At 41.8% G+C, this 22,749-nt stretch overlaps 1 protein-coding gene across 8 annotated transcripts in view; it reads left to right on the top strand.

The window, feature by feature from the left end:
- rbfox3a (RNA binding fox-1 homolog 3a) overlaps positions 1-22,749 on the top strand; it is a 594,924-nt gene that overhangs the window by 273,360 nt on the left and 298,815 nt on the right. For all 8 annotated transcript variants that reach the window (XM_056365235.1, XM_056365232.1, XM_056365229.1 and 5 more), the window contains one exon: positions 20,831-20,893. In XM_056365235.1, the coding sequence (XP_056221210.1) occupies positions 20,872-20,893 (22 nt within the window). In that variant the 5' untranslated portion in view covers positions 20,831-20,871. The remainder of the gene's footprint in view (positions 1-20,830; positions 20,894-22,749) is intronic.

Here is a 22,749-nt window from a genome sequence, read left to right as displayed (position 1 = left end):
CTAGTCTAATTGCACTGCCTAGAGACCCCACAAAACATCCCAGGCACTTTCAGGACCCCATTCTGACATCCACTGGTCTAGATACCCTATACCTGAGCCGGGGGATCTCTGACAGTTTGGCATGTATGTGATTGTCAGGTGCAATTAAAGTCTAGCCAGCGATGTGTTTAATTAAACCAGGCTGAAGCAGGGGGTACGAGGTTCACCCAGTTTAGCTTTGACCAAAGAGTAATTTTTGAATATCAGTACTGTTATGTTCAGTTATCTTATGTTCAGTGGTTGCTGATGTGGTTTAGTACAGGTCATTTAAATTTCCATTTTTTTCATTTCCATTCTGTTAGTCGTTGAAAGCTACTTTTTAATGCCACCAGCCACCAAATTGCAGCTTTGGCCTTTAAGTAGCCCAGGCTGAGGGCTTTGCCAACCTGGGCTGATTGTTAGTTTGTTAGATTCGTAGTTCAGCATAACATTCATTCATTGCATTACATGCATTTTGAAGATGCTTTTTCCCAAAGTGTAGATATCCATGTAGGAACAAGAGACAGATATCATTCATAACTGGGGTGGATCCCTTTTAAACAAATAAAACTATGTTCACTATAGTGAACAGAGAAGGGGAGGGGAGTTTAAATCCCAGGAGGACATCAGCTTTTTGAATTAACTGCTGAGTTCTAATGGCAGATACAGAGGCCCAGCAAGGAAGGAGTTGCAGTAGTCCACGAAAGAGATGATAGACACCTGGATGAACATCTGGGCTGTCTTTCTGGTAAGGAAGGGGGCAAATCCTCCTGATGTTGCAAAGAAGGGACCAACAGGAGTGAACTACTGCTGTGTGAAAGACAATTTGTCACTCTTGTCCAGGTTGATCTTTAGTTGATGCTTTGGCATTCACCCCGGCATATTGGTCAGGCAAGAATGAATCTGCCTGAGTCTAAGATGGGGAAATGACAATGACGGCTTGGTATCATTGCCACTGCAGAGATAAGAGTAGCCATGCTAAAGGGAGAAGAGGAGTGGGCCCAGGACAGAGCCTTGTGGAACTCCTGTTGTCAGACACCAATCCTCTCTATGTGCCGTAGTAGTGACTAGTCAGGAAGGATTCAATGAGATTACAGAGCCTGAGACAACCAGGAAGAGGAGAAGGAAATGGAGATGGTGCTTCACTGTGCAGCAGACAGGTCTAGCAGTATTGGGACAGGGGAGATGGAGTTTCAGGTACTTGTTGCCCAGTCAAAGTACCTGTGGCCTGAGAAAGTGCAATGGTCAGACCATGATCAGTTACTTTAAACTGGCGCAGTAGGTCTAATTGTGTGAAGTTTAGTCCAAGTAGAGAATGTTTGTGTATAGAAGGTGTTCCCTCTGTCCAGGTGTTACAGAGCAGAATTAAGAGTGAGAGCCAGAGCATCGTTTGGGTTCAGGTTTTTGGGGGTTAGAGAAATCAGAAGGGGTTAAGAGTCTCTCATATCAGAACCCTTGTTGTCCAGGCAGTGTATTCATGTTATTTCTATTTCTACAATATCTTTGGTGATAGGCCTACATCTGGTCCCAGAATCTGCATGGTGCAGGGTCCTCTGGATGTCTGACAGTGTTACCTCAGTGCTATTGCTGGGTAGTTTTACCATGATTGTAGAGTGGTTCCATTTTTAGGGCATCAAAATGGGGCATTCATCTCGGATGGTGACGTTTAAGATTGGGTCTATTTCCCCTACAATTTGTGGCTCACCTGCCACATTCTGCAAAAGTTGTTTCTCCGGTGATAGTGGCTTTGCTTCTTTGATTGACTTTAAAAGTGAACTTTGAGCCATCTTGTAGAGATTCATCACTGGACATGAATACTGTTCAGTATAGTGACCCCTGTTTTTGTCACAAGTCTCAGAGTTGAAACATGTCCTCTTAGTTCAGAAACCTTGAATAGTACACAAGTTGGTGTATCATCTTACAATGTCATTTATGATTTCCTATCTTAACAATCTAAACTATCTATAGCCTCAAAGCAGTCCTGCAGCTGGGCCAATTCACTGTCTATTCAGTTTTCACAGTGACTGGAGTTTGTTTTGGCTGATTGTAAGATAATGACTCACTGGATGGATTCTGTTTTTCTTGTTTAAAGTTCCTCTCCAGACATGTTTTAAACTTTGTAAAAAATCAAACACTGGGGCTAGAAGCTCATCTACACTTCCTCACTGAGAAATTCTGGATCAGGCCTTGAGTCCCGCCCACCACCCGCTTGCTCCAGTTGGACAGGTGAAAGAGCAGAGAGTATCAAGATGGTGAGAGGAGGAAACATCAGAGAGACTCAGCCACATGTTTGAGCCTCAGTCAGACCCAGACTCAGATGAGGAGTCTGAGACCAGAACCAGAGACTAGCAGACGGATCAGAACCATTAGTGCAGTTAGCATCTTTTATTTGTTTATGTAGTTTGTTAGCTTGTAACTGGCAGTGGCTGAAACAGTGTTAGTGGTTGTGCTAATGCTAACTCTCTTTCTCTTTACTGACAAGGTTTCAGGTGTATTTAGCCCCGCCCCCCGTCCCCACAAGTTGACAGGATGGTTCCTCAGGTTTATGACGTATGAAACCCTGGCTGTCTGAATCTGTTTTTATGAAACTATCATTGGTTCACTGCAGCTCAAGGTGGAAACACTCATTCATGGTGTTGATGATTATTTCACTCATGATATGACTTGAATTATACAAAAAATATCATATTGATGTTAACAAGGTTAAAAATTCTTAACCTTGTGCATATATATGCATATACTGTATATCTTATATACTGCATATACTGTAGTATAATCCATGGGGTGTGAATGTCAGTGGAATCAGGAGTATAGAATGTGCATGATTGTGTTGCAAGTGTTGTAAATGCAGGAAAACAAAGTAGAAGGAAACAATCAACAAACTAAAGCATCTTATATTAACGGGTTCGAGAGTGACTGCCAGCAACAGCCAGAGCTTTTAAAGGTCGGTAACACCTGGTCCAGGTGATAACCAGTTGGTGTAGACAATCCCATGCCCCACCCACCAGGCATCTGAAACAGGCAGACAGGAACCTGAAACAGGTTGACAGGAAAGGGCAGGGGTCATCACAGCGAGGTATCTCTTCTTATCATGGAGGTGATATATTGGTGATATATTAGAAGGCATGCTCTGAGACTATAGTGATCAGAGAAACCAACAATGCAGCTTGTGGGTATGAGTTTTGATGTTATAAAACCTCAGCATAAAATGAGTTACACCTGCATGTATTTACACTGTGGATGTCAGTGCTTTATTCTCCATATTATTTTTTTTCCATTCATTTAATGGGATTGCCATATGAGAGGGAAAGCATCAGCAGCTTAGAAAGACCCATTGTCATTGTGTTGATTATGTAATAATCAACCACCTGTATGTATCTATTGTCAGGAAATAATGAAAATGATCAGTGATTTTTATTTCTTCTTCTTTTCTTTGTTAACATTTGTGCAGCATCTGAATGAAGCCTTGACTGCTGACTGAACCAAATCACTTTTGGAATAAAAGTCCAACACCGGCCTCATAAATCAGTCCCTCCCTCCAGTGTTTACAGTGGCCTGTCTGCGTAGCGGATTTATTGTCCGGCAGCAGTCAAAACTCTCTCTGTAATGAGTCTATGTGCCGGGTGAGCTGACGGACCTACCCTGTTGCTCATTTGGCCCGAGTGGAGAAAGTAATTATGATAAACCAAATTACATTAATCATTCAGCTAAAAGTCTGCTGATGTGTGAACAATTTAGCAGCGAGAGCTCTCTGTTTGGGGACAAGAGATGAATTCAGTCATCACCCAACAGTAAACAGATTTTTCACCCACAAAATGCCGTTGAGTGGTACATAATTATAGAAGGATATGCCACCCTAAATTACTTTTTATTTTATTTTTATTAATTAAAATGGTGAGATTATACAATTAGGGAGCTTATAGGGGTTTCTGTGTCTCTGCAGGCGACCATACACACACACGCACACACAGACACACATCCTCACACACGTCTCTTTCTCTCTGTGTCTCTGTGCCTCTTTCTCTCCAGATATAATGAAACAGGGCCAGCAGAGTGGTCACAGCAGATCCATGACAGTGACTCTGGTGTCATTTAAGAATCAATAAAGCGACGGCAGCAGGATGAGCAAGTGGAGGAGGAGGAGTGTGAAAGTATGTGTGTGTGTGTGTGTGTGTGTGTGTGTGTGTGTGTGTGTGTGTATGTCCCCACTCTGTGTCTTTCTGCGACTGTCAGCAGAATGGGGCTTTTTATGCATAGCAATCATGTCACACAGAGAGAGCCCTCTCTCCATCTCTGACACACACATACACACACGCACACACACACACACACACACACACACACACACACACACACACACACACACACACACACACTGCCCCTGAGAGTCTAGCATGACCACCTAATGGGTTATTTGTTCTCTGTTGCTTTGTGTCCGTCTCACTTCACACATCCTAACCCACACACACCCTCACACCCACACATACACTCTCTCTCCATCTCTCTCACACACACACACACACACACACACACAAAGAGAGACAACACAAGCCACTACTCTTACTCTGCCTTGCTCACTCTCTCTTGCTTGCCATCAACAACAACAGATGCCATTAATACCAGTACATTCACACAGGCGCCACATGCACACACATAAACACACTTACAACGACAACTTGGAATTGATTTACACGAGGTGAATGATGTGTGTGTGTATGTGTGTGTGTATGTGTGTGTGTGTTTGTGTCTGTGATCACACTTGAATTTGGAAAGCTCCATGTTTACAACACAGAATCTTTAAGTCCTGAGCTCCCTGCCTATAACCACCTTCACATAAATAGTCCATATGTGTCCATATTTGTTTTAGAAAGAACTTGCATTCAGACCATAGTAGTCTCACATAGCCAGACCTCCACACCTGCAAAGGTCTGTGTCAGTGCAGGAGAATGGTCTGGCTCCATTATAATTCTGCTATATGGAGAAAGAAATGCTCTGGCTTTTTTGCACATGATCCAAATCTTGATCAAAACTTGCCGTTTTCAGTGTGTAGGTTGCAGCTCGGAGGTTGTTGCTGTTTAATCCTGTATCAAAGGGGATTTTAAAAACATTAACAGCCAAGGGAGGTGGAAAGGGAGGAGAGTGCCGCCTGGAATAGGCCTCCAATGGCAGATTCATACCCACAGCCTACATCCAGTGAGTCAGACTAAAACCACTGAAACCTGTAATGAAATTTTTAAAAGCAATGTCACTAATCTTGTTTACCTAAAGGACTCTCAGACTGTGAGAAACAAGACTTTCTGGTCTGATGAAACCAGGATTGAACTGTTTGATCACTAATTTGTTTAGGAAAATCCTATTGGACCAATCAATGTTTAAGACTTTGCCAAGGTAAAAGGGCTGCTTTTGCCTTCACTAAAACTTGAGACTAAATCCACTTTTTTGAGTTTGCAAATTATATACAGTATGTACAGCCATTACATTATTCTATCAATTGATCAACTGACCTATATCCTAGTCCATAGTGTTCGTTGCAATAGGTCTTCTCTTTTTTCAATTAAAAATAATTAATGCTGCCATGCTGACAAAAACTAAATACATAAATAACAATCAGCCTACAGAATGATGATCTGGCAGCTCTGTGCAAAACAGTTAAAAATGAATTGATTTAATTGGCTGATGTAGAGAGACAAACAGCAGCAATCTGATGCTTACCTATGCATAAGCTGTGTCATTAAAAGTAATTTATTGTGACTGCAAATCTTCATTTATGATAACTTAGTACAGTAGAGAACAAAGCCAAGCTCTATCCCTCCCTCTCTCCTGGGTCTGAGTCCCTTTACTGGACACTGGGGCCCATCGTGATGATGAGGATGATTAATCTGGATAATAAAGTGATACTGTGGCTGGAATATAAGGCGAGTTGTCAAGTGACTTACCTTTCAGGGATTTGTCTCTGTGTACTTTACATTCATCGAGCAGCGATCTCCCTTTATGGCCTGCCATATGCTAGCAAGCTAGCACTTTAGCCTGACTTAGCAGAAGCTCCACCTCGAGCCCCTCCAAAGGTGCATTAATCCAAAGTATACTGAATACATTAGCCTGAGCTGGCATTAAGGTAACAACCTCTGGATGACTGTTGTGTGCACACACACACACACACACACACACACACACAGACAACCACACAAAGACACATTCATTTTCAAACACACACACATACACACACACACACACACACACACACACAAACAATCAGCACACACACTCACTTATTCTACCAGCTGCCCATTAGTCTTGCATTGTTTCCCTCCGCCACTGACACAAGCTGATAATGCTAGCTTAGATTATTCTCAGCTCAGCAGTTTTAGCACTCCTGGAAGTCATGTGGAAAGCTCTGAAGGTGTTTGTATGTGTGTGTGTCTGCCTCTGTGGACTGAAAATCTTCCTCCAAAGCCCAGTGCCTTTCTTCAAGAGACCGGTGGAATGAGATGGTGCGCTCTGATAACTCCACCTTCTCTGTACTCGTACTGAAACCCTGTTCATTTAGATTTGACTGAGGAGGTATGCCATTACATTTCATTCGTACGTATTATCAATTTTGCAGGCCTAACTAAGAATAGCATGCATTTAAAGACTGGCTGTCAGAGTAGATATAAATAAAGGATAGTCAGTGAAAGTTATTAGGGACTTTAAGTGATGGCTACAGCACCTGTATACATTCCAATGTGTTGCCGTAGAAATGGAAATCAAAGATCTCTAAGCAACATTTACTCTAACAACGGCTACTTCACTTCTTCAGGAAACGGCGGTTGCTCTGAACATTGCTACAAGTGTCTCTTAAAATGACCTTAGAGCTCTTGATATTTGTTTTAGAGACAATTTAAAATCAGATGAGGAGTTTGTATAAAGCTGTTTGTTACTTCAGCACCACGGACAGCGTCATGGTTTCAACAATACCCACCACAGTGAGGAGGAGGGCTGCAGAGGGAGGATGGAGGTTAACAACAGTTTGTGAATGTTGGTGTTTTTTTGTTACAAAGAGGTTAGCACCACCATGTGTCAACATAGAATCTACATCATCACATCATGCTGTAGCTGTTCCTTCAACTGTCGCTGCTTAAAGTCCTTATTTGAAATGTGTGCACTTCTGCATTACTATTTGTGCATTATTATAAGATTACTAGATGAATAGATATTGTTTTACTTTTCCTAAACTAGTTTGATGAATGTATTTATGGTCAGGTAATATTGCACTCCGACTAAAGCATCCATGGCTATTTTTATTTTCTCTGCTTCTGCAAACTGCCCTGCATGTTCCTTTCCTGCGTTCTCCTTCCTCTGTGTGCAAGTCTTTAGGGCATTGGAAGGTCCAGGTAGATATAGCAGGTACTGGCCTTCAGGGGGGACCACTGGTGCTCTGGTTGTCATCCCACAAAAGCTTCATCTGGCTGGGGCCGCTCTTTTGGAGAAGCTATCCCCTTGTGGCCCGAAGCTGTGGCTTTTCCCGGAGATAGCGGCGCCGAGATGGAACTAAAAATGGACAAACAGTATTTGTGAGATGGAGCGCGAGCGGTTACTGTGCTTTATGAAGCCAGGAGGCGAGATGCTGTTGTTGTTCACTGTAGCACTAACCCGTGAAATAGAGTTCACCCTCCCAGAGATGGCAGTTTACCACTCGCCCATCGGACATGGAGTCAGTCGGATGTTTACAAAGAGAGAGAGGTGTAGTCAAATTCAATCCAGATCCTGAGATGCACACACACGCACACGCACATACACACACACCTTTCCAAATACACAAATGCTGCTCATGCTTTGTTCTACATAACTATAGTTGGACTCATTACATTATCACGTTACACTCTTTCATCTCACCTCTTTCACTCCTCACCCGTTTTTTTCCATCTCAGGTGTTTACAGCACATCTGATCCCTGAATTATTCCAGGGGTTAATTGTGTCTGACGCCTACATCTTCTCCCTCCCCCCTCGTCACTCTCTGTCTCCCTATCCACCACCCTCTCTTTCTTTCTTTTCCTCCATTTCACTTTCAATTACCAAACTGCCACCACCAGGCGTGTAGAAGGGAGAATAAAACACATGCAACCAGGAAAACACACACGGGGCCTTGCGTATGACATGAGAGGGGGCTTCATCCATTTATGCATGCCTCATTTAAGTGTTCCTATTGTATGCATCCCCTGGGAGAATGTATGCAGATGGACTGGTGGTAGTGGTGGTGGTGGTGGTGGTGTAAGAGAGTTCCATCACATATATATTTATACACACACACCCACACACACACACACACACACACACACACACTATAAGCATGAATGCCTATGTAGCCGATGTTTTGCTGAGGTTGGGGTCTTCCTCCTGTGTGGAGCAACATAAAGATCAGTGGCCATAACACACAACCAAGCATACTGCAGTATATGGCTACAATCAAGCTTTTATGTGGACCTGGCACAATAAACGAGGGCGAGAACTGAAACGGCAATTCTGCATACTGTGGGTCTTCAAAAAGTAAAGACAGTCAACCATAAAGATGGAGATATGTGGGACTGAGAAAAATCAGCCACAGGAAAAGATCTGGAAAGAGAGATACGCCCGGCCACAGAATCTTTTCCTGCCCTGAAAAGATTTTCCTCAGAGAGGTATTTTGAGGGCACTCGGAGCTATCTCTATTAGCATGGTAGCATCAATTACACAGATGATCTAGTGTAAAAGGGTTCCAGACGTGTCTGCCTCTTTCTGGCAAAGGCTCAACAGCCAATTTCTTTGGACACATGCCATTTCGAGTATAGGCTCCAGGACAGAAGACTGACAGGTCTCTTCATTCTGAATTCACTCGAGACAATAAATATGTCGCACAACTGCGCAGTCATTGTTAATGTTTTACCTGTGACATCTATTTTAAATCGTTGTTCCTATAAGCTTTGAGAGTTTTGTTAATGTTAACAGCTTGTCTCACCTGCCTGGCAGCACGTCAGCAGCTGCTGCAGTCCTCCGTCAGTGTCTCCACAGTGCTGCTGTGTGCTCACAAGCATCTTGGCACAACCCCAAAATGCATTCATGTACTAGAAAACAAAAGGTAGAAAAAAAAAACGCCTAAAAATACACTTCAGATTACAGTTGTGTGCATGGACTACAGACCATCATGTGGCTGGGGTCAACCCAGTCTCTTAGAAATTGTATTTCTGTGCAGGTAAACTGCAACAACAAACTTCATTTAGGAAACATAAATGTGACCAGATTACATATTCTATAAATAGAATGAGGAAATGCATGTTCACATATTTGGCAAAAATAAAATACAGTGAAATGTAAAATGTTCACAAAATATTTTTGTTTTTCACTAAAATATCTGATCTTGCAGCACAATGAACATTCGTAGTGACTCCAGCATTATGAACATCTTTCCTGAACCTTAACCGCGGTGCGACTCCACTGCTGATTATAAATGTAGAACTTCATTCATTTAAAAATGTGTTGCATCTAAACATAATCCAAGTGATAATGTGCCCTACTAAGCATGATTTCTAGGAGACAGGGCTGCCGGTGTCGACAGAGTACAGAACATACATGTCCCAACAGAAGAGCTCTTTGGCCTCGTACATGTGAGACAGTGCAGACACTTTCAGTCACACAACATCATTACGGAAGCCGTTGCTCAAGTTCATGCAAGCGCACATTCCTGATAGATGACTTTGTAACGCGTTCATCATTATGAAAGTTGTTGCTGAAATCTTTTCTCTGAGTATTACAAACTGTTGCACAGTGTTTTGGTGTCTGATGAGCCTTTAAACATTTCAGTCTGTTACTTCAACTGGACTTCCTGGATCTAATTTAATTGTCTCGCCGTAACTTTAAAAATGCACAAACACTCAATATCCATGTATGATTCAACATCATTTCTGTTGAAATATTTACACGCATGCAGGCATCTCCATTAGCCACATGTTTAATTGCATTCTGTTGGGGTTTTTCTATGATACATGCAAACCGTGTTGGGCATTCCTCCAGTCCACAGTTCAAAAAATCAAGAAGATGAAAAATAACTAACCGTGTAAATGTAAGGTGTTGGGTCCACTACGTGCTGCCAGGACAGCTTCATCGCTCCTTGGTACAAGTCTCTGAGCTCAACATCATTTGGCGTTTTGATGGTGGTGATGGAGAAAATCTTTCATAGGTGTTTAACTGGGTTGAATTGTGGTGACTGTGAAGTCCATAAAATATGATACATAGACTGTATATAAAGATGGGTGTAGCCAGGTTTCTGAAGAGTGGTTTTGAGGCTGTTGACATCTTGGCAATGTCTGACTCCGCCCCTAACTCATGCAAAAATGGGCAAAGAGGCCGGCCATGTGGAGCTGAGATTTCAGAGAATGCTGGTTTGTGGCAAGCCCTCAATTATGCTTTAAGCCTTCATGACAACTGTACAGGGGGTACATTCTTATATAACTCACCAATTTCAATTTTATTAAAGAGGAAATTAGCTCTAGAGACCAAAACTGTTTTTGTACCAGGCTGTAAACATGTTTATTTCTGCTGTAAAGTTGGACATTTGAACATGGGAGTCTATGGGGACTGACTCACTGTTGGAGCCAGACTCTAGTGGCCATTAGAGGAACTGCAGGTTTTGTCACTTCAGTGTTGGCTTCATTCTTCAGCCCTGGAGGTTGCCGCTTGATATGATTCACATCATTTTCATCCAAATCAAACCATTCAGTGACCCCTCCTACACTGTGGATTGGGGCATTGTTTCTTCACTCATTCTTCAGGTTCATCTTTTAGTTTGTTACAACATTTGTAGTTTCACTTGGAAGGAGGAAAGATTAAATATTGCAAAGACAGATATATGTGCCTCCATTCCAGTTGTGCATTTTGAGTCTGAATGCTATCCAACACTTCACTCTCTGAAGTGTGTGATGTTCTTTTTGTCACAGTCTTTTCAGCCGTGCAGACTTTCCCAACAGTTCTACCGCATAAAGGAAATACCGTCTCTCTTGTTTCATCCTTCTTTTCAACTAAATTAACTTTTCCTGGCAGCGCTCAGTGAGCTCGGTTCATGTACAGAACTCGCCATTGCGCACTGCAGATTTTACACAGTGGCATCCTAGATACCCTCCCCATTTATGGCCTCACTATGGAGAAGTACAATGACATCCCAAGGTTCTAACCGCACCCTGTCCCATCAAATGTCACTTAAGTAAGGGACAAGCCCCTGATCCCTCATCGTGGCTCTGCAGTTGAGCCTCATTTGCCATCTGGTGAACCACATGGATATACCTAGATCAGCAGGAGCAGTCATTTACATGTGGTGCGATGAGAGCCGCCTGAAAATTGGTTCCGGTGTTGTGTTCATACTTGACATCTTCATCTTTGTGCAAATGAAATGTATTCAAAGAATCATTGTTCTTGAGCAGAGATGATCCAAAAAGTATACAGAAGCATCATGGTGTCTGTAAAGTGTTGTAAGCGGAAATAAAAAAAAAGAAAGTCAAATAGGGATCTCATCAGTAGCCGGCATTACCCAGCAGCGTGTACACATCTGAAAATAAAAAGGCCCATTACTCCGAGCGAAGGAGCTCCCAATCTACGACATTACTGCTGGTGAGGAAGCTGGGTTCCAGCATTAACAGCTGACATCCTCTCAGCTCAGCTCTCATCATTACCGTAAAAAACCCCGGCTTCGTGTCTTCACCGCTCCCGTCCCCCCGAACCGCCCCACCCGTAAGGAACTTTCACAGCTTTTCCTCCCTCAAGCCACAAACCAAACAGCGATGCTCCCCGCTACAACATAACAACCATCCGTCCCCTGCACGAACAGCTAATGACTCTCCCTCTGCCTCCCAGAGCGGGGAGTGATTTTTGTCCGATGACATGATGGATTTTTATATCACAGCTTTACATCTTTCTTACCTTTTACGGCTTCCCACATTTTCTTAAATCAACACAAATTGGAAGTAAAGCATTGTGCTCTTTGTGAATATTTATGCGTCGTTTTGTTGTTTGTGGCGGCGTATGTTTGTTTTGTCTGCATTGTCTCTTATTTTGGAGGCTTTACAGTTAGTCGTTTTTCATTTTTACATCCTTCCCATCAGCAATCTTCCCCCACTTTTTTTTCTCTGTGTTTTTATTAGGCTTTCTATCTCCATATACATAATGCACACACTCTTCACTGCATCTGCTCCCTCCCCTGATTTTCATGTTTTCCTTCATTGTTTCTCTTATTTCTTTTCCCCTCCTCATACACCACTGTATCATCTTCCTCCAGCTTCTACCCTTCTTTCCTTTCTTTCTTTCCCCACACCTTTGTCTTTCTGTTAGCGCCGGTGCTAGTCTGGTAGCCACGCTTGCTGTTATTCATCAGTGACTGTGTGTTTAAAAGGCCTATACTCTATGTGCGCTGGCATTTGGGAGCTCTCATTAACATTTGCTATGTGGTTTAGTAAAGGTGGTGCTAAGATATGTCGAGGCTACAGCCATTCATCTTGAGTTTGCATGGCTGTGGTTCACAAACACCTGCTGGGAGAAGCGCTGCGAAGTCTTAGTTAGGATGGCAGTGAGAGAGGAAGGCGTATGGGGTTCAACTCGAACTGGAAAAATACAGGAGCCTGGGCTTTCAGATAAAAGACTTGCTGAAGGGAAGTGGGATGTCCAGGAGGTGTCGGGGTGAGAAACCTGGCCGCTGACCCGCCACAACACTTCCTCTCCAATAATTTCCTGTCCTTAAATTCCAGCATTTGCATGTAAAGACCCAAATGCCCAACAACATGCCCATATTTGCCTCATATCAGTGGAGAGTTCTCTCTAAGTGTAGGCAGGTCCAGTCACAGGTATGTACAGAGGTGAAGGAGGTACAAAGCTCCATTACTTGAGTAAAAGTATTGTCAAATATGATTCAAATACAAACAAGCACAGCATCAAAACAGCAACTACTACAAGCAGTCTGTGTAAAAGTTTATCTGGAGTTAAACCAACGTTACACACCTCGACATGCTTTCTTTTGGACGGCAGTGATGAAGTTTGGTCGTGGTAAACACAGCAAACATTTCAAACTAAAGGAATCTTTCTTTATTTGTAAACCTTCAAACACAGACTTCAGATCAGACCCTGGTCTCTGGTGAAGAATCTTCTGCCTCATCTTTATCTAACGCAGCATCATTAGGACACTGACAGGTTCAAACTGAGCTGTTCAAACATGCAGCAGCACAACGTGACTGACAGCGGAGGAGTTGACTGTGATTGGTTTTTCTCCCGTGATGAACACAGTGTATGGTGGTCTATCACATTTTCAAAATAAAAGAGAATTCATTCCTCAGACTAAAAGCTCTGCTTCAAAGTAACATGTTCTTCATAGAAATGTAGGGGAGTCTACAGTACGATATTTATCTTTTAAATGTAGTGGAGTGAAAGTCATATGTTTTTCTAAATGAAAGAAAAAACTCAAATACTCAAAAATACTCACATAAAGTACAGATACTCGGAAAACACATGGAAGTCAGTTACTCAAGTAAATGTAATTTTCTACTGTCCACCCATGGTTCTGGATCCACTCCTCATCCATCCGTGTTGGAAACTGAACTTTCCTGCTCCGGTCATCAAGGCACGATGATGAAGCACTTAGCTTTTTTTTTGGGGGGTTATACTCAGTTTTGCTTCAGTACACATTATTCTTTGTTTACTTTTTCGCGCAGCAATTTTCCAGCACTATGACTCACACTAATGTTGCTTCTTCTACTCGCACTACCTCTGTGAGTACCGCTATACTTACTAATACCACAGCTGACATCACCTGTTTTTGCAGCTGTAGCACCTCTGTGGCTTTTACAAACCACCCCACCTTTCAGAATCTGATGAACTATTGATAATTGTCTGAAATTGTGGACGAGATGAAGCTAATCTTAAAGGTCTCTTTGTCAGCATCACTTGAGGTGCTTGTTTCTGATTTTATAGCCTCTCTCTCTCATTATTGCTCTACAATTTTCTGCCTGAAGAATTTACGCATGGGTCGGCCTTAGAGTCAGCGTTTGGCTGCATCAAGTTCACTATGTATCTTGGGGTTGGGGGTGGACTGGCAGATTCATTAAGGTGTTGTTCAGCGTCTCTTTTGTCTTTAATCTCTTTTGCACCATTACATTGTGATGGGGGGGGGGGGTGCTATACCAAATTCTTGCGGTGACTAGGTAGGTTTAGAAAATCCTTCATACCGGGATGCAGGGTTCTTTATTTTGTCTTCGCAAATGAGCTCTGATTTTCCAAGAATGATTACACGAAGGAATCACATCTGTTTAGTTAAGTTCTACTTGAATGAATCTTCATGCAGCGAAAGGATTCATACAACAAGTCACCTGCAGCCTTAGAGGAGGAGGCGATATGTGAGTGAAAAATTGGGTTGTACAACCAGGTGGAGCACAGATGATTAAATGGGAAACATTTCCCCATACAGCATCTCTTCTATCATAATATACCTTTCTGCATTATCTCTGACAACCTCAACCTCAACTGTTAGAGGCGGCCGCAGGTGAACCACACCTCAAACTTTTAACGCTAAGGATGCATGTCCTGATTCAGCGATACGTGCTGCTGCACATTTAAAAAGGCTTCCACAACCAAGGCCAATTCAACTTTTTCTTTTTTTAGGAATGAATGAAGGAATCTAATATGTCATTAACTACCACATTAATGCTTGCGTTGGTTCACCATTTGGACTTTTACTTGCTGATGAACATGCACCCAATAGGCAAGGTTTACTTATCTTTATCTGGCGTGTTTTAAGAGTTTTCAGACGGATAATTAAGATACATTTGTCAAATATGTTCAGGGTGTCAAGTAGGATAAAACATGTTTTATTTTTTCATCTTTGTTCCTATAGAGCAGAGGTCACTAAAAGGTGGACTGTGCTCCAGATCCGAACCCAGACGCTGTCCTACCCGGACCTGGATATATACCCTCTAAATGATTAAGTATTATTAAATTTTGATGGAGCGTTTTCTATTTTACCCGGCACGGCTTCTCTAGCCTTTGTGGCACTGGTCACGTGAGGCTACTCAGCCAATCACTGCGACTCGACCTCAAGCTGCACCTTTTATTTCATTTTATAGAATTAAACACTACATTACCTTATTACTGGACCTCCTTGAATTTGAATAGAATATCCCTGTTGTAGAGAATTAACAATGCTGCCATTAAATATTATATGGCACTCACCGAGATTCACAAATAATTTACAACACAACTGACCACGAGAGAGTGAATAAGAAAGTACAGTGGAAATTAATGATGTAGCCTGAATATAATTTTAGAAAGAATGTAATAACAATACAAAAATATATAATGATAAATGATATGATATCCTGATTGAGCGGTCAGTGAGACGAGAAAGGTGCTATATAAGTGCAAGTCCATTTACCATAATAACATTATGTGATGTTGTGTGATATTCCTCTTTAAACACACAGACAGCAGGACTTTACCAGTGTGTGACCCATCACCAAAACGACAGGTTCATCACAGTGCAGCGTTCATAGGGAAATGGATAATCAATGGACCTGCACGATACATTTATCTGTCACATCACTAATGTTTAATAGAAGAGGCCAGTTTATTTTTTATTTTTTTATAATCTGCCTTTCACACAAACACTTTCTACGGCAGTGAAGAAGAGGGGATCATTATTTTTATCTTTTTGCTCCCTAAGAAGTGCAATCAATTTCCTCTCTCTCTCTCTCTCTCTCTCTCTCTCTCTCTCTCTCTCTCTCACTCACACACACACACTGTTCTGTCAAACTGCTCTGTTCTTCCTGACCTGTTTCCTTTCTTCTCTTTCTTCACTTCTTCGCCTCATCCCTCCCTCCCTCTTCATTTTCTTCTCCCCCCACTTCTTTTTTCTCTTTGGACTTTTTGCTTATCAACTTTCCTGTCTGCATTTTCCTGTTTCCCTCCTTCCCTCCCTCCTTCACTCTATCTCTTCTTCTCTGGCGCAGTGTGATGGGACACAGGAGGCTGCTGTAATTTCATTGGAGGTATTAAGGTTGATTTGATTAACCATGGGCCAAATTACTGGCTGCTTAATGCAATCAGGCCCAGTCACCTGCCAGGGGCCCCTAGTTGAGGTGCTCAGCCCTGACACGCACACACACACACACACACACACACACACACACACACACACACACACACACATATTCACAGACACATATAAGTAGCAGTTGATCAGACAAAGTGGTGAAGTTGTGGGTCATCACATCACATCCTGCCTCTCAGTGATACCTGACATCATTTCCTCTGGCCGTATCAGTCAGTGAGAGGGACTGCTGCTGCTTTCATCCCTCCCAGCCTACCTTTCTAAATGTTATTTATCCTCCTGCTATTCATTAGAGGCAGCAGCAGCAACAACGGGCGAGGAGACGCTTTTAATTACACTGATGACAGATGAGGGTTTTTACTGAGCGCAGACACGGTGGGAACGAATTTTAGACCGCTACGTCCAGATAACATCAGATTTCTGTTTGGCCAAAGAAGTCATTAGTATCGTTAGTATTATCATTAGTACCACAGGTGTGTAGGCTTATAACAGGAAGCCAAACCCAAAGCTCCTCCAGGGATCCAGAAGATACACAACTGGAAAACAATGAGCTAAATTGGATGGATGTTGGATGATCATTCTCAGAGTCATCTGATTTCATATGAAAATATGAGACTGTCCTCCTGTAAGAAAACGAGCCCACGGGACATCTGATAACAAAGGAAAAGAAGCAAAGGTCACATAGCTGCTGATACTCACAGCCACTGCACTCAGAGTTTGAACTGCTTCTGTCTGCCCGTCAATTCAGGACCCCAAGGGCCAGCTGGAACATGTATTCCTTATGCCACACAGGCACTGAACGCAGCATGATTTGCTCTCTGGTATTTATTTATTTAAGCCATCTGCTGCTACCTGCTCATTTACACTATTGTATGTTGCACATGTATTTTTTTTAATGGCGTGTTTCGTTATGTAGACTGTATATATATTTTTTTACTGTACTTTCTTTGGGGGAGGCTGAAGACAAATTTCCAATAAGGTCATTCAATCAATCAAATCAATCAATCAGTCATTTTGAGCTTATAGTCACAGCTGGGACAGTGATCGACACAAATAGTAGTAAAGCTGCGCAGACCTCACTGAAACCATGACTGAGCGGTCCAGTGGGGTTTGAACCAGACCCGTGCACCTGTCTAGGTTACGTACCATTTTCACTGGTTGGTACAACGAGCATGTTTTTTTGTTTTTTTTCAACTATGCCAAGATATAATAATATGTAATATTCAAGTATTTATTAGAGTAAGCCAAGAAAAATGTCTCGACACTTGACACCAGCAGTATTTTGTGTGTGTGTGTGCGTGTGTGTGTGTGAGTGTGTGTGTGTGTGTGTGTGTGCATGCGTGCGTGAGTGTGTGTGTGTGTGTGTGTGTGTGTGCGGGTGTGTGTGTGTATGTGTGTGTGTGCATGTGTGTTAAGAAGGAAAAATACATCAGCAGGACATTTTGTCTGTATTTGTTAAATTATGTGTTCATATGTCTGCTGTTGCTGCAAGTCGGGGGGGGGGGTGAAAAGAGTATTATACATTGTGTTGACAGCTAATTATCTGTTTGCTATTGTTTGCTGAATGAACCCCATCATTATTGTGAATGGATTCATTACTGTTTCACACTCTGTTCCCCATCTAAACCTAGTTCATCTTTTTTTTGCTTTATCTCATCTTTGATCCTCTTTTCCTGCATCATTTCAACCTTATTTATTCTATTTCCCTTCAGATTTATCTCTTTTCTTATCTTATTTTTTATTTTTTCTCTCTTCTGTTGCACTTATTTTTTCCCCTTTTTTCCCACTTTAACTTTTTTTTAATCATCAAACTTGAAAATGAAACCAAACCGTTCTTTCTTTCTTTCAGACTCTCTCTCTCTCTCTCTCTCACACACACACACACACACACACACACACACACACACAACAACCACTGGAGGGATTAGAACTATAGATCAGATTAATGCCAACCATTTAAGAGATGCTCACATACACACATTCGCTGACGTCCTTTGCTTGCCGCATGCATTTTTAATCAGAACAGGCCTCGCTCCAACATTACACCCCATTAATTACCATAATACAGCAGTGAGCAGTCAGAGGTGCTGCCCCGCCCCTGTCCCACCACCACCCATGCGCTGCTGTCACAGCTGCTCTTTGCCCCCCCCCCCCCCGAAAAAAAAGACATTTTTCATTTTTTCCATTTTTCTTTTCCTTGTCTTTTTTTTTTCCCCGTGTGTCATGGGAGTACAACTCTGTGTGTGTGTGCGTGCGTGTGTGTGTAGACATACATCATGACATTGCTGCAGCAGCTCCTGTTAATGTGATTCCAGATAAACTGTATTACGCGCCTGTCAGTCTGAGGCTGGACTCAGTCTGTGGCTGCGGTCACTGATGGTCTGGGTGAAATATTATTTCCTTTGATAAACACTGGTTTATCTTTGGATTATGAACTCACTGCCACTGTGGTTGTAGATGAATCATCACAAGTAATCAGGAGTTATCTGTGAGCAAGTTTCCGTCTGAACGGATAAACCCGCATTGGTGTTCCACATCTTTACCCAAACCAAATGAATAAGGATATTTTTTAAATTCTTTTATATATTATTAAATGCTGTAATGTTCTCAACTGTGAGGCCTGTTTTTTTCTGCTAAGCTGCTAAAATCAGAGGGACTTAAAAACCTCCCTTTCTTCTAAGTCCAAATGACACAAGATGAATCACATGTGATATTACTGGACATTTAAACTCTCCAGTGTCAACTAATTGAATAAAAAACACATTTGGGGAAATCCTCAGATAGAAAATGAATAAATAAGTAAATGAGAAGCACAAGAAGAAAACTAACACGCTCAGATTTTACAGAGGCAATTTGGTAAAGCTGATGTACAACTGTGCTTAAAACTATGACAAATAATACAAGCTTTCAAAGGTTCTCCTTCAGGGAGCGGAGCTGTCTCAGCTGTCACCATGTGACAAGACAACAAAAGAAAGAAATGACTGAACGTCTTCAGTCTCCAACTGTTTAAGTCTTTAGCTTCTAACTTGTGGAAACTGTAATGTTTTTCTCTCTCTGAAATGTGGGTCAGACAAAACAAGACATGTAAAGACATCACCCTGTGATCATCTGCTGACATTTTATAAACTCAACCAACTTAACTAACCATTATATTCAGCTTAACTAAACTTGACATTGATAAGATTTTTGCTTTTAGATGTTTTATTACAGAAAGTGTTTGAAACCCACGAACAAATAGTCGCACATTCTGTCAGTGTGTTACCTATGGTTGGAATTATAGTGAAAATAATTGATTTCCCTTTTTGCTGGGGACCCCCGGGACCCCCCTACAAGGACCCCTGGGAGACACCTTGAGAATCACTGATTTAAAACAGATGTCCTGAAATAAATCCTCCAGCTTCACGAAGGTTGTAATGTTCAGATCTTGTTGAGGTGTTGATTCAACTGCTCATTGTGGGGGATGTAGTTTTTGGTGCTGTTGAATTGTATTGTGTTCTAATTAGAGATGTTTTTAACGTTTAGTCATTAATGGTGGACAAAATATTAGAAACACGTGTCTGTTTTTTGCAACACAACTCAACAGCACAACAAACTGCAACATTTAAAATCAGCATAAAGTTGAATCAACACAATTTTAACAAAATCTGAATATTACAACCTTTGTAAGTACAGCGGTCATTAAATGACTGTATTAGTCCTTTTATTATATTGCATTGTATTGTATTGTATTCTGCTTGTGTCCTAAAAATAAGTTTTCTCGATAAGGATATTCACACATCCAAATATCTAAGGTGTAGGTGCGTTGGAAAGTGCTGCTTCTGTCTTGAAAAGAAGAATGTCCTGCACACAGCTCTTGCTCACAATGATGATAATAATAATAATGATAATAATGATAAACTTTATTTATAGAGTACCTTTCGTACAAGAGATGCAGCTCAAAGTGCTTTACAATAGAAAAAAATCTAATAGTGGAATAAAATAAGGGCAATGAAAATGGACAATAGAAAGACAGTAGATGATAAAAGATGTAAATACCAGTAAGAACAGAGTGAGAAAATTCATTTAAAGCCAAGTTGAACAAATAGATTTAAAAATATTCACTGAGCCCGCGTCTCTTATAAGACCGAAGTTCATTTCCTTTAAGGCTCAGGTGTTTTCATACAGGTGAATTATTTCACTCTCATGAGCTTACAATGAAACTGCAGTGTAACGTCCCACCGAGGCTTCATTGAATGACTGTTGTATTAATCTGTGTTATTTGATTATGTTGCATTATATTATTATTCTTATGCCTCCCACTCCGTTCCTAACCTTTCCTTCTTATAGTGTGTCTTTGTGTCTGTTCCACTGTATGTGGTGCTTAGCGTAGCGTCATAAAGTATATACCTAACTTTACTCTGCTTGTGACCTAAAATAATTCAAACTGAATTTCCTTTTAAGGCTCAGTTGTTTCCACACAGGCGAATTATTTCACTCTCACGCGCTAACATGGAAAACTGCAGTATAACGTCCTGCTGCGGCTTTATCCACATATCGAACCGTGTTCTCTGTCTGATCTATACTGTCTGCTCATCTATACAGGAACCAGCGGTGGTTTAAACCGCCCGGCCTCCGTCTCATCTCTCTCTGGATCGTTTGCTTCAAACAACCTGTGTTTGATGTTAAAATGTGTCTTTGATGGCTAACCTTTCCCTCTCTGTTCTCCACTTGTCTAACAGGGCAGCACAAAGGTCCCTTCTCTCAGACCAGCCGGCTGTACATGGAGACCCCCAGTTGGGCAGGTCAGTGTGTGTGTGTGTGTGTGTGTGTGTGTGTGTGTGTGTGTGTGTGGGTGCCTCTTGTTTGGTTGCAGACACTCACCACATTTGTGCATATGTTCCCACATCCAGTGGGTTTACTGATACATGCGCTCAGACATCAGCTACCCAGGGATGTGTGTGTGTGTGTGTGTGTGTGTGTGTGTGTGTGTGTGTAGCTGGCTGTCTTTGTGAGTGTGTGTGCACAGAGAGAGAGAGAGAGAGAGAATGTGCTGACTGCGGTGCTTTGGTTCTGGGCATGCCCATTAGAAGTGGCTATAAATCCTGAGCGCAGTGCTCTCACTGTGTCAGCAGTCCAGCCAATGAATGGATATTAAACGCCACAAAAAAGTCTCTTTAATTCTGCTGCTCCTGCTACACCGCTGCACACTCTGTCTATCTATCTATCTATCTATCTATCTATCTATCTATCTATCTATCTATCTATCTATCTATCTATCTATCTATCTATCTATCTCATTCAAATTCAAATAGCTTTATTGGCATGAACAAAAACATGTTGTTGCCAAAGCAGTTTACAGATGATGCAATACAGATGCATGTTAAATATGTGACACATTCTGATGCAGTCCATTGTTTCATTCCTATATAATGAAACACAATATAATTCAAATAGAATACAAAACAGTTTTTATACAGTTTAATAAACAACATCATCATTTGGGGATGTTGTCAGTCCCTCAGGCTGTGGCATATCTTTCTATCTATCTATCTATCTATCTATCTATCTATCTATCTATCTATCTATCTATCTACTGTATCTATGTGTTTCTAAAAAGAGGAAAGGCTCTTTCTGCTCTGACGGCTCTGTTGTTATATCTATCCATTTTTCAGAATTAACATCAAGTAAATATTATTGACATCTCGTCATGTTGTGCTTTTATTCTGAAATGTGGGCCTGCACATCCTCCTGCCTGTTGTGTTTTTGTCATAGGAGGCTGCAAAGTAGCTACAAAGTGAATATGTAGATGGAGATTTCTAGATGTCTCTCAGATGTGCAACGTTTAGTTGCAGCTGTTAATCATGCAGAGGTAAACGAATACTCCAACGCCTACTGTTACGCTGTTGCCTGATCGTCCGGTGTTGAATGAACTTGTGCGGAAGCTTTTTTGGATCCTCAAACACAAAAGCGTTTTGCCGTTATGTTTCCCAGTTTGCACTGCGTGCATGGCGAGTTTTAGTGCGGACTCGTAAAGGCTGGCTGTAAACGCTCGGTCCTAATGTTACCCTGCACGCTCTCCCCCTCCCCACCCTTGCAACCCACCTCTCACTTCCAAACCTCCGTGCTGCTCGATCATAAAAAATGTATTATTATTTCGATTAAATTTGAGCTTCTGAAGTGTGACCCTGGCTGTAGGTGTGGCCATCTGTCCTCCTGGCACATCAATACCAATCTAATAGCAGGAGGAAAGATCAATCACAACCAGCTTAGATCTGTGGACGTATACACAGCCCGTGTGGTTCCTCTGCAGCCTCTGCACCAACCCCCTGTATAAAATCCATCGTGCGTGTGCACCTCCGAGTGCTTCCTACTGGGTTCAGTGCAATTGTGTGTTGCACATTTTGGTTTTGTTTTTTTTTTTTTTTGCTTTGCCAGATTGTACCGCACAGACAAAAGGGCTGATGATTGGAAAGCTGTAATGTGGATTTATATTATGAACATGCATTAAATTATCATTAGAAAAGACGATGATCTGAAAATCAGAGAGCAAAAACACCAGAGCAGAAATCAGTTTAATCAACATATGCCACGAAGGAATGACGGGAATTCATAATACACATAATAAGATGAATACACTCACACACACACACACACACAC

This window comes from Seriola aureovittata, chromosome 21, assembly GCF_021018895.1.
Source record: "Seriola aureovittata isolate HTS-2021-v1 ecotype China chromosome 21, ASM2101889v1, whole genome shotgun sequence".
NCBI classification, from domain to species: Eukaryota; Metazoa; Chordata; class Actinopteri; order Carangiformes; family Carangidae; genus Seriola; species Seriola aureovittata.
The sequence above is the reverse complement of the archived record's forward strand: the minus strand, read 5'-3'. Positions and strand labels throughout refer to the sequence as shown.